The following is a 12,581-nucleotide window of genomic DNA, read 5'->3' on the forward strand; positions in this document are numbered from 1 at the left end:
TCCGGCGGCGGCGGCTCGGCGTGCGCCGCGGCGGGGATGAGGAGGCCGGCGGCGGGGTGGCCTTGGCCGGGTGCCTTGGTGGACTTGGCGGGTGGCGCGGTGGCCGGACCTGGGGTGGTGGGCGCCGCGGCGGGGGCCGGGGTGGAGGGGGTGGTCGGCGCGGCGGCGAGCGTCTTCTTGGAGGAGACCGGCGGCGTGGTGGTCGCCGCCGCCGCGGGGGTGGGCGGAGATGGCGGATTTGGGCGGGAGGTCGCCGGCCCGACTCACTCCCCGCCCTCCACGACGCGCTCGCCACCACCCACAAGGAGCGTCGCAAGCTCAGGCCCGATTTGGGCGGGAGGTCGCCGGCGACGGTGAGGTCAATGGAGGAGGCGGTGGCATGTTCAACGTCGTGCCGGGGCTCGACGGGAAGCCCGGCTCCGTCTCGCTCGAGCTCGGGAGCAAGCCTGGGTGCTTCTTGGTCGCCGGCGCCGGCGCGAAGGTGCAGGTTGGTTGCAGGAGCCGCGGCAGCGACGGGTTAATTAATTCTTTGATCCTTTCTATGCTCAATTTAGTAATTAGCATGGCAAATAGCAGTTGAATGGGAAAATGAGTTTGGTTTACATGTACACTCTGCCTCTCAGTGTTTACTGGAGTAGCAGTGTTGTTACTCTGCAATGTCGGCTCTTTATCTTGCCATTCTTTTCTTAGAAAGAGTATATACCTCTTGATGCAGTTGAGTATACTGGAGGAGACCGGCGACGGCGAGGTCAATGGAGGAGGCGGTGGCATGGGCACCGACGCCTAGCTCATCTCCGCCGAGCGCCGCAGCCAGGGCCACAGCCGCCGGAGCCGTGCCACCGTCGCTAGAGAGGAGAGGGGAGAGAGAGTCGAAGAGAGGGAGATGGGGAGAGAGAGAGGAGGAAGAAGAGATGGCTGAGAATGACATGTGGGGCCCATGTGGGTCTTACCATTTTTTTTATTAATTTCTATGTAAACCTGACATGTGGGTCCTAGGAGGTTTATTATTTTTTGGAATTGAATTGCCACGTAAGCGCCACGTCAATGCCACATCAGATGAAGACCAAGTCAAATTAGCCACGTAGGCGTCATGTCAGTCAAAACCGCCGTTAAAACCGCCGAGGGATCTCATCTGCACTGGTTTTGACAGTTGAGGGACGTGTTGTATCTGGTTTTCCGGTTGAAGGACGAAAATCGGATTCGTTGACAAGTTAAGGAATATATGATGAACTTATTTCTTTTGCCGTTCGGTTCGATTGATTGGGTCAGGCCCATCATCTGGGCTTATGGATAGGCCGCGTTGGCGTTGGCGTACGTACTTCCGGCCCATCACCGAATCGATCTCATGCACGGCTGGGCCATATCCATCCATTAAGTAGCCCCGACACTGATATATCGATCAATCTTGAGGCATTTGTAAATTTACCACTATTTTTTTAATTTTGTAAAGAGATTATTCGAATTACAGTTCCAGTGTCATTTCATAATTTTCTCTAGTGGTAGTCTTATAATAATAATTTAAAGCAGTGGCAAATTTATAATTGTTCTCATCGATCTCTTGATCTCTCGAGTTTATCCTGAGAACATGTCCTACTTGTGAGTTGTGACTGAGTCAAATACTCAAATCCCATTTTAGACGGATAAACAACACGAAATATCACATCTTATAGCAGGTACAGTAACAGGCTATAAATCAGCTGTAAACATATTTTAAACAGATAAATGAGGAGAGAGAAGAGTAGCGGGCTATAGATTTATAGCCAGTTGTAGCACGGACTCTAAGACACCGGATGTGTATAACAGGTGGGACCAGATATTAATAGTGTAGTATATAACTATTATATAAATAAGCTATTAGATTGACTATAAATAAATTAAAGTTAGTAGTTGACTGTACTATTAAACTTGCTCTTATGCACGTAACACTCGGTAACTGATGACGAAGAGTCTTGTCTGACGCGAGTTTTCGTCATTGAAAAATAATATCTTCGACGCTACTAAACGTCTACCACTACACCAATTAGACCAGAAACACACGCTAATTAATCCAATCTTATCTCAATGATGATCAAACTACACACTTTGTCCCCGAGCAGAATCGGGATCCAGTAGATCACGCACGAACGCAGGCAGCATACTCAGTGTGCATTGACAGTCCTGCCCTTGCCCGGTCAAAGACGAGCTTTTCGGTCAAAGCAACTCCCCGTGCGTGCTCTCCATATTTAAAAAGCTAGAAAGCGACCGGAGTTTAAACAAAGCGCGCAAGATTACGGCTTCACATAGCCACTAAGAGCAAGTTTAATAGTATAGACCACTATTAGCTTCAAATTATTTATAGTCAATTTATACAATAGTTGTATACTATACTATTAATATCTGGTCACATATATTATACATACATTATGTCTTCGATTTCGTACTGTGCTTTTCTATCTCTTTGTTTATCTCTTTAAAATATATTTATAGCTGGCTTATAGCCTACTGCTCTAAACCCCCACCCACCTCGTAATCTCTTGGGACTTGTCTTTACGTACGCCAACCTCCTCCTCTCGTCGCGTCGTCCCCTTTGGGAACACATATTTTTATTCCCATGGAGCTAGCTATGGTTGCAGTTGCCGATTATTCCATAGATTAAGATTGCTTTGCTTTGCTTGCTTCTGTGCTCTTCTGCCGCTTTTCACTTCACTCTTTGCTTCGGCCCGTGGTCCAGCCAGTGCGGTGATGGATTCTGTGGTCGTACGGTCCCGTGTTGCTGCTGTGATTGCCCTCCTGTGTGTGTGAGATACTGTGATCTGGGGCCATGAACCTTCTGATGTTTGCTTTTGTACTTAAAAAAGTTCATTAAGGAGTGATTGCCATGTGTGTGTGACGGAATTGGAAAGCTATATACCAACGCTAGGGCGATACGTGGCTGGATCTGAAAATGATCACGACCCATGCAGAACTGAACATGTGAATTTAAACACTACTACTATCGATCAATCACAAAGATAAATCCAGGTGGGCAGTACAAATCCATGACAATTCCTAGTCACAAACAGACCGACATATGGCACGCAAGTGCAAAAGGTTCAGCTGAAATATCCACGGCATGAGTCAGCTGATGGCTCCCTCAAAATCCATAATGGAAAACCAATTGATAGTGCGGTAAGAGGAAACATAAAATATGATATACTATTTGTGAGGTTTCAATGAAATATCATTCAGTGCACCGATAAAATATCACTTGGTACATTATCTTCTAAATAAAATGTCACTTTATTGAGTTTTAAGACCAAAAACCCTTATATATGGAGAGAGAGGGGGGGGAGGGAGAGGGGAGCGTTGGGGATGGCCAAGCTCGACAGCGGCTATGCTCTCAGGATGCTGGAAGCGAAACGCGCGGGTGGTGGCAGCGGCACTGGAGGTCTCGCCGGGAGGTAGAGGTGGCAGTGATGACGACAGCGAGAGGAGGACAGTGCCACGAGCAGTGAGCGTACACTGGCAACGCCCCTCCTCTCCCGCGCGCGCATCGTCCCCTCCTCTTTCCGTCCTTTCGTCCCCGCGGCCCACCTACCGCTCACCGCCCTGTTATCCCCGCTGCCTTCTCCTCCCGGCGAGCCTTGTAGCGCCGCTAGAATGCACGCTCCCTGTTCGTTGTCAGTCTTCCCTGACGCTCCCGTCTCCCTCCCTCTATCTCTAGAGTTAAGGGTATTTTGATCTTAAAACTCTTTAAAGTGGTATTTTATTCGGAAGACATTGTACCGAATGGTATTTTATCCTGTGTATTATAGTAAGTGGCATTTCATTAAAATCCTACAAATGAAGTGGCACATGATCTATTTGCTAATGGAGTTGACACCTTGCCAAGTGAGGATTCGCCCATGATTATTTGTATTGAAATTATCTGGATATATACCTGAAAGCAACAGTAGTTAAGAAAAAAAAAGAAGTGGTAAACTCATTTGAAAAAGGTGATAATAAGATAACTATCGAACAATTGGTAACTCGTACATTAATTGTTGAAACTGATTTTTTTAAAAAAATCATTGGATTTTCTAAAAAGATATTAAACTTTTTTTAAAACACATTGATCTGTTGGCTGTCAGGTTCGCAATGTCAAGATTCATGGATATATTGAAAAAGATAAAATCGTTAAGGCCGGTAGATATATTATTGGATTAATTTGTAACTACAGGTAAATTAATTGATAAAACTTAGTATATTTTCTGTAATTTCATCAGATTTGCTAAAAACTGTTAATTTTTTTAAAACAATCGATTTGTGGACCACCATAAAGATTTGTGGTGCAAAATATGGAAACAAACCTTGTTGGTTATTGTGCGGTGTGCCTCCACTGGTAGCCAACTTAGTAACACTGTGTGTATTCTTTTATACATTAGTTGTATGCTGATGACATTACGATTTCTTTTTTAAAAAATAACATCAGAAGTTATATAGTTAGTCTCATTTTCATTAAGCTAAGTTAGACGGATAAATCAAACCAAAGTTTCATATTAAGAAAAGAATAAAAATATGATGAAACAGGGTTCTGTGTAAGAATTCCTTAGAGTTCATGCATACGCATCCTGCATTAGCCACTACTAAAAATCCGAGAATGAGTCATGATTGATAGCACCATCATCATCGGACATAACAAATACACTTTCTTCTCCCATCCTTTCCGCTCTACTTTGCTATGCCAACTACTCTTCTCTCCTCCTTGTGATTGCTTTGCTCATCCCTCTTCGCTGCCCCACTATAAGGTATAGGGTGTCGTTTTGAATCAAGTCTTAAATACTTCTATATCGAAGCAGGGATTTAGGTCGTACTACTTCATTTTTATTGCCCTAAAAACATAAATATAAATTCATATTAGTCAGTTATACTAGGGTTTGGTGTTTCCAATCAGCATTGTCGTTTTTCTATTAACATCAGTATGCTTCTGCTCCGATAGGTTTGCTTTAGACACTAGCATAATTTAATAGGGCAAGAATTGCCGTTTTCCGATTGATATCGACATGTCTCTGTTTTCATAGTTCTATTTATGATATTATAACAGAGAGCTACTATTGTATTTCTTTTATGTCTGTCTGATTTCATTCTATTTCATGGTAGGTTAGGTCCCGTTTAGTTACCTAAAAGTATTTCTCAAAAACATCACATCGAATTTTTACCATATGTATGGAGCATTAAATATAGATTAAAAGAAAAACTAATTGCACAGTTATGGAGGAAGATGAATCTTTTGAGTCTAATTAGTCCATGATTAGCCATAAGTGCTACAGTAATCCACATGTGCTAATAACGGATTAATTAGGCTCAAAAAATCGTCTCGCGATTTCTAGGCGAGTTATAAGATTAGTTTTTTCATTCGTGTCCAAAAACTTCTTTCAACATTCGGTCAAACATCCGATACGATATAAAAAAATTTTTCATTTTGCGAACTTAACATCTCAATCGATTTCGACCAATCTAGCCGCTATGTGCACTCCTTTTCCTCTGCTGGTTGCCCACGAGAGCCTATCGCCTATTCGCCTCCTCCGCTCCTCAAATCCCAATCCCCACTCCCACCTCACTCCCCCCCTCTCTTCGCCTCCCTCTCTCTCTCCTCCGCCATGGTCATGGACAAGTCCAGCCTCCCGCCGCCGCCGCCGCCTCCCGCCTCTTCCGCTTCCGCCGCCGCCGCCTCTTCCGCCCTCAAAGCCCTGAACAAGTCATCCTACAAGATCTCCAAGCAGACCTCCTCGTCATCTCTGGCTTCGATGAAGGCATCCCAATCGCCACCGCCGCCGCCGCCGCATCCTCGCCGCCCTTCTCCTCCTCCGCTCCCGCCGCCGCCGGCTCCTCCTTCGTCCGCCCCCGCCGCGGTTGACCACCCGCCGCCGCAACCGCCTGTGTACAACATCGACAAGTCCGACTTCCGGGACGTCGTCCAGAAGCTCACCGGCTCCCCCTGCCACCTCCTCCCGCCTCAGGCTCAGCCGCCGGCCCCCGCCGCCGCCGTCTCCATGCTCCCTCCCCAGCCCCCGCCTCCTACCATCATGGCGCCTCCGCCCCCACCCCCGCCGTCGGCCATTCCGACCCGCCTCCACCGCATCCGGCCGCCGCCGCTGGCTCCGCCCCGCCCGCCGCCCATCCTGCAGCCGGCACCGCCCGCGCTCTCTCCGCTTCCGCCGCTGCCGGCCGTCTGCATGACGGCGGAGTCCCCCATCTCGGCCTACATGCGCCGCCTCCGCGGGATGCCGTCGCCGATCCACGTGCCCACCTCGCCGCTCGGGTTCGGGTGCCTGCCCTCTCCACGGACGCCGCCATCGCCCGGTGTACCCATGCCGGCCACCAGCCCCCGCGTCCGCGACCCGTGACCGAGAACCAGCCATGGGTGCTCCTGCTGCTGCTGCTGCTGCTTCCAATGTGTAGATATGGCCGGTGTAGGAGAGATCTGGCGAGGCGGCGGCGACGACGAAAGGAGGAAGGAGCAATACAATTACAATGTGTTAGCTTCACCTTAAAATCTTAGCTCAATTTTTTTTAGCATGTTCTACCTACCTTATAATATTTTGTTGGTGTATATGGCGATGAATTGATCATGTTTGGCTAATTTTGTAACAAGCTTATGCAATATGTAGTAGCAAAACTCAAATCTTTATATGCAAAATTTATTTAGAAGAATTTCATGGAAGATGATTGTTCATGATCTGATTTCTTAAGGTGTTGGTGAATCATGATCCTACATGCCTTGTACTGGAAATGTTTTGAACTACTCCGTAGGTTAATTTGTTTGTGTTTGTGAAGTACAGATTACACCTCAGAAGCTGATCAAATCTAAGCTCGGTGCAGATGCCACCAGATGTTTGAGCTTGGTCTTTGATGAGTGATTGGTATTTGGATCATTGTTCATGACAGATTTTGTTCTGTAGGCGATTGCAATTATGCTTCGATTTCTGGTGTGATATCGACATTTTTTGTTTTGTTTTCTGGTGTGCAATGTGGCCATCTAATTATGGCTACATGTGGTGTAAAGCATATGTTTGGTGATACATCGCCGTTCAGCTTTGCCTTTTCTCCTGTTAATGATGGATTTCATTTGTTTATCGTGAGTATCAGAGCCTTTGCAGGTTGCACGCTCTAGAAATTGTATGAATCATTATATCAGCAGCGGCAAGTTTCCTATCGCCAGTGAGGTAAATGATACAAAGTTTATTTACTTGATCACATTGACATCTTGTAATATGGAAATGTGTGAAAGAAAATTTTAACACTCTAGCTGATGCTTCAATAAGCACTTAATCAATTGGTGACTGACAAGTATTAAGTGGAAAATATCACATTTTTCTATTCTCGATTTTCACTTTCAGAAGCTTTTGACTTCAGTGAATTAGTGGTGAAGTGTCGAGCTGTCGACATTGCAAAAGTGGTCAAGGACTCATGGGTGAACACGGAGGGAACATATTCGAGGTACAAGTATATGGCCTGAGCACACTTGCTTATCTTGAGCTCAAACGGAGGTGAGCTTGTGAGATATTCAACTTAAGGGAATTTTACTGTGTGTCAAGTTGATTGAAAAGCAACAGCCGAAAATCACAGGTGTCCATTTCTGCCATCACATGAAATCCATTTTAAAGAGATGATGAAAAGATACAGGTGTATATGGTCTGCGATGCAACATCTGTTCTGTTATTTGGTCCCTTTGAATTTTCGTTCTTCCCCGCTAGCCTGTGCTTTTGTTGCCACAATATATTTCTTCCTGACATTATTCGTTGTTTTTGTCCATTTGTTAGCTTGACGCCACCCTTCCGATGTTTTGCTATCCAAGTTACGTGGTTTCGGCAAATCATGCGAACCTGCGTAAGGTTTGAACAGCATGGGAAACACTTGCAGCTGTATACAATTGTTTAGTTCAAAGAGTCTCATTTCTCTGTAGGCGTTCGTTTGTGCCAATGACTACAGGTTTGCATCCAAATTGTATGTCAGATCTGAAGTAACCTGTTTTTAGAATTAAGGAATTCATGAGTTTAAAAACAGAGAAAAAAAATCATGAACCAACTCATCTCCCACCCATAAACTCAGAAAATCTGTAAAAGTAATATCACAAATCACTAGCCAGGAAACTAGAAGTGTTAAAGGCACATGCGAAACTGCCCAGATGAGTGGTGTACTACCAAATAGCTGTTGGTGCTTGGGAGGAAGAAGTAATGGTAGAACATGACATGTCCTATCTGTCCCGGCATGAAAATCAATTCACACTGGGAGCCTCCTGTGCAACGGCAATCTTTACTGCGATGGGAAGAAATGCATAGCTGGGCTTTTTTTCTCATGGAGATAAATGACTGGGATTCTGTAGCCAACAACTCAAGTACCTCTCCATTCATTCCGGTTTCAGGCAATTTACCATCCTCTACACTCTCCACTGCCTTGGCTGGCAGTGCTTCCAAACCTGTGCTTCTTTCTCTGATTCGCTCTGCCTACCCAATCTAGCTGCCAAATGGCTGCACAATTGCACTGCCATTGCACTCGTCGTTCAAGCTTGCTCTGGAACCAAACAGCTACTGGAGGTACTCAGTCTGAAACTGCAAGACGGCGGTCTGCTCTGGGTCTTCACAAGGATGTCAAGGTTGGTCGTCTGTCAGACCAGTGTGCCATTTCTAGCCAAGACTAAACCAGAAGCCAGTGCCATCCCAAACAGAGCATGTAGCCGAACACAGTAATACTTTGCCATGAAAATCTTGCTGTTGTCCTGAAATTGTAATGTCAACCTTATAAGGTGATACCGAAATGGGGACAGTTTTTTTTAAAAAAAAATAAATGGGAGAGTGGTATGAGAGACTTACTTCATGGTTTTTCAGCACATAGTCCACAACCCATTTGCCCACAGGGAGTGTCAAGGCACAAAGGACCTGAAATACAATAGAAGTAATGGTTGAGTTTAGAAAGTAAGAACTGGTTTGGGATCGGTATCTCAACATGAAGCAGTAAGGAACATTGGCTCACAGTGCAAGCTGATGGAAGAGATTTGCTCATGCCAAAAGCAGCCAAAAGAACATAAAGCGTGACAACCCCAAGAGTCACTAATCTTGATCCTGTTTTGGTGCCAATTCTTACCTGTTTGTAGGTTCAAACATACGAGAGGTAAACGATTTTTTTTTTCAAAGCTGCACAAGTGAAATGCTAAAGCTAACTTTAGGCGTTGGTCATAATCATAAATAGAGAAAATTACCAGGGGAGACATTTTCCCAACAGCACGATCTCCATCAATCTACAAAATATCAGACTCCATCACTGACAACAACAATAATATTCATAGTCATCACAGCACATTGCTAAATTATGCCAAAGGAATTATACCTGATGAAAATGGCTGCAGAAGAGTATCAGGGTAGTCGTCAGCCCAACTAGAATGGATGAAGCAATGACTGTTTTACTGAGAGGGAGAAGAGCTGTTCCGCTGTAATTGAAGCATCTCAAGACAAATAATGTAGGTGCAAATGGCCATTATATCCCCTTGGAAGTGAAAGTAATAGTGGGAACCTTCTTGCTTTAGAGGATACCTGGAAATGTTTCTGCTGCTGTTTGAGAAGTAGAAAGCTGTGGTTGCCAATGGACCAAATGCAGCAAAACATAATGGTTCACCTAGTCCCCTGTAACTTAGTCGGAATGGTGGGCACTACACAAAGAGAAAATACAAAAGAAGAAATGTCTGAGATATTGAAGAAATCGAGGTGAAACATAGTGAACTGCTAAAATGCTTCAGCTTTAGCTGTTAGTAGAGATAGCTTCTTGCAAAATGGCACATTTTTTATGTGCTAGAGTTCATGATGATTCCTCCGAAAAAGGGTAGAAAAATTTACCTGATAAACATAGCCACAGATGATTGCACAGGTTACCGATAAAATGAACCTGGCATCCCCAGCTTGGGCAAAGGCCCAAAATAGCCCCATAAATCCGAACAGGAGAGAAATATTTGCAGCATATTGCGTCATCGTTCGACTGCAGAGTGCATTACGATGTAACATGTTTTCACTTCTAAAACAATGGTTGCAAACTATTTTTAAAAAACAAAAGCTTGCATAGTAGTTGCATTATTGCTTGGTATTAGCAGTACCTGCCAACGATGTTAACAACAGATTCCTTCTTGTTCTTATCAGCCCCAGTATCTGAATCGTAAACATCATTGCTGCAATGAAATCAAACTCTCAGGAACAAGTGAGCATGATAAAACGTAACAATGGATCAATAGTGATTCCCATGTTAGCTTTTGTTTATCCTTGTTAGTGTGCCCTACCTTAGATTGAGCCAAGTGATCACAAGGACTGATGCAACCAAGAGAACAAAATACCGTTTACCAAAGAATGAACCCACATGATGGTAAGCACAGGCGCTTCCAACCTGCAGGGTAAGCGAAATATTTTTATCGCACACTTTGCAGGAATATATTTTGATGAACAAAATGGTCTTTTTCATCAAGGAATAGAGTAGCAAATTATGTGGCATGGATAGACGGATTGAACGAAGCTTCACCAATATGCCGCTGCAAAGTGTCTCACAAGTCGACAGTAAAATTACTCACCGTGAGTGGCACAAGCGCCACGGAGTAGATTGGCAGCTTTGCCGCCCTCCAGAGCAGCGTCCCTCGGGAGAGCTCAACGTCGTCTCCTGCGCCTTCACCGGACGCGGCAGTAGCGGTAGCGGAGCACTGAACCGCGCGCGGCCTCCTTCTCGCGGCGGCGGCGGCGGCGGAAGCAACGCTGCTGCGGCGATGATGTGGAGGCGCGAGGTGGGAGACGAAGAGAGGCGCGAGGGCGATGCCGGCGAGCGGCATCGGGCACCGGGCGCAGGAAAGCGAGGGGGCTCAGGTCAGACGCGGCGTTCCATGGAGCGTGCCGCCGTGTCGCGGCCAGGCGCCGACGCTTCGGTTTGGTCTGCATGGATAAGGCTCGGTCATCGGTTGGTAGATTTAGGTCGGCTGGGCCGCTGGGATGTGAGGCGGTGGGCAGCCCGCAGCCGCAGGGTCGGGTCGGCCTCCATGTCACCTGGCCTCCATACCACCTGTCTCAATTATAGCCGGAGTCCAAATTTCGTCCTTCAGTTGGTAAAAGAGATTCATTCCCTAACAATTTATATCAGTGCTGGTTATTTTGGCTCCCTAACAATTTCGACGGTGGTTTCATTCCAACACCGTCCATAGAGGTCGAGACGATTCACGATTGTCCCACACTCCCACTCCTATTGAAACAGTACATATACTGTGGGAGTAGTAGTGCCTCCCAATACGCCATTCTTTACCCATACAGGCATACTCTCGTGTGCATGCTATGCCTTGCTACTCTGGCTAGCACTCGCGTGCCGAAGAGTAACACCGAGCCGACACACCAGTTTGAGTTGAGGTATGTGAGTTCTGCCGCGGCAGTATGGCAACGCCGGCGCCGAGCCGACGCGCACGCGCCCGTGCTGCTTATCCTTTTGCGGGCGCTGCTGGGTTCCGTGATTGGTTGTCTCCGTGGTCTTTCATAAACTGCTACAGTTTTCTCATGTCCTGATCCAGTGAGCTAAATATTGGGCCTTCTGTACATCAGTACGTCCAGTTCTTCGTCGGCCTAAGATTTTACCATCAGCCTAATTAGTGAATTAGGTCTGAGTATCTAACTGGTTATGTATAGCAAGATGTATATTTCCCCTGAGTAAAGACATTGTCAAATCGGTCAGGGACTAATTACAAAAACCTAAGAGGACAATGTAGTAACATATAAAATTACAAAAAAAAACACGGCGTAAACTTAACAGGCTTGTAGAAAAGCGTAAAATTCCAAGAGAACGCACTGCCTCCCAAATCCGTGACCAAGAAACTCGGAAATTCAGAAACGACAGCAAAGTGCCTGCCCCATTCCTCTCCTCTTTAGTACCACCTCGCCAGTTTAGAATGCATTGCACCAAGCTTAAATAGTCAGCTCACCAACTCTGCACCGCCGAGCTCAGTAGCGAGAGCTTGTAACCCATGTGGGGGCATCAGGTGGTGTGGATGATCGGTGCTGAATTTGGGCCTGGGTCCATGTGTTGTTAACTATGCTGGCTTGCGTAGTGGGTGGAGGGGCTTCGGCGAAAGCCTTGGTCTCTCCGGCCCTGAAGTTGGCAGACACGGCGTGAGGCTGGCTTCACAGAGCAGCGATCACTGCCCGCTTCCAACGGTGGAAGGATAACAGGCCGCTGCACCATGGGCCCGCTTCTGGCCCCACTATTACAGACCACCATCATTTTCGACATCGGTTGCAGGGTAGAAACCATTTTACTTTCGCATGTGTCGTATTTACAATATAAATTTAACAGCAAACTGTAGAGAACGAATCAATAATATATCGATAGACAAATCAACGCAAACCGACCTTAGCTCAGTTGGTAGAGCGGAGGACTGTAGTTGTTGCAGGTAATCCTTAGGTCGCTGGTTCGAATCCGGCAGGTCGGATTTTTTATTTTTATAGCTTCTCAATGAAGTTAAACACCTCAAACTATTTCGTGATGTTAGATTGTGATCTAATGATATGTATTTCAAAAGCTTTCTTCATGAACTTTTTTGTGATGTTCTTAGATGATGTGATCGACATTAGAAG

The 12,581-nt window shown here is 46.0% G+C and overlaps 3 protein-coding genes and 1 non-coding gene across 5 annotated transcripts; 3 read left to right on the top strand and 1 right to left on the bottom strand.

Moving 5' to 3' along the window:
* The first annotated feature begins 108 nt into the window (after positions 1-108).
* Positions 109-1,241, top strand: LOC107280359 (uncharacterized). Its single transcript, XM_015774420.3, has 2 exons — positions 109-487; positions 716-1,241. Exons 1-2 carry the CDS (start codon positions 230-232, stop codon positions 785-787), a joined length of 330 nt encoding a protein of 109 aa, XP_015629906.1. The 5' UTR covers positions 109-229; the 3' UTR covers positions 788-1,241.
* Positions 1,242-5,562: 4,321 nt separating this feature from the next.
* LOC9267313 (vegetative cell wall protein gp1) lies at positions 5,563-6,661 on the top strand. Its single transcript, XM_015772367.3, has one exon. The coding sequence runs from the start codon at positions 5,598-5,600 to the stop codon at positions 6,342-6,344; it is 747 nt and encodes a 248-aa protein (XP_015627853.1). The 5' UTR covers positions 5,563-5,597; the 3' UTR covers positions 6,345-6,661.
* Positions 6,662-7,956: 1,295 nt separating this feature from the next.
* On the bottom strand, positions 7,957-10,908 carry LOC4331897 (2-carboxy-1,4-naphthoquinone phytyltransferase, chloroplastic). 2 transcript variants are annotated; one of them, XM_015772366.3, is made up of 10 exons: positions 10,547-10,908; positions 10,262-10,365; positions 10,082-10,153; positions 9,828-9,966; positions 9,528-9,643; positions 9,325-9,424; positions 9,197-9,235; positions 8,971-9,081; positions 8,811-8,876; positions 7,957-8,716 (listed from the first exon to the last, which is right to left on the bottom strand). In XM_015772366.3, the coding sequence occupies exons 1-10, from the start codon at positions 10,796-10,798 to the stop codon at positions 8,606-8,608; spliced, it is 1,110 nt and encodes a 369-aa protein (XP_015627852.1). In that variant the 5' UTR covers positions 10,799-10,908; the 3' UTR covers positions 7,957-8,605. The 2 variants fall into 2 exon arrangements, with proteins under 2 accessions (XP_015627852.1, XP_015627851.1); XM_015772365.3 differs by having other exon boundaries at positions 9,325-9,439.
* Positions 10,909-12,351: 1,443 nt separating this feature from the next.
* TRNAY-GUA (transfer RNA tyrosine (anticodon GUA)) lies at positions 12,352-12,436 on the top strand. Its single transcript is given in 2 exon segments — positions 12,352-12,388; positions 12,401-12,436. It is a non-coding gene; the product is annotated as a tRNA-Tyr (tRNA).
* The last annotated feature ends 145 nt before the right edge of the window (positions 12,437-12,581 follow it).

This window comes from Oryza sativa, chromosome 3 (genome assembly GCF_034140825.1).
Source record: "Oryza sativa Japonica Group chromosome 3, ASM3414082v1".
In the NCBI taxonomy this organism is placed as follows: Eukaryota; Viridiplantae; Streptophyta; class Magnoliopsida; order Poales; family Poaceae; genus Oryza; species Oryza sativa.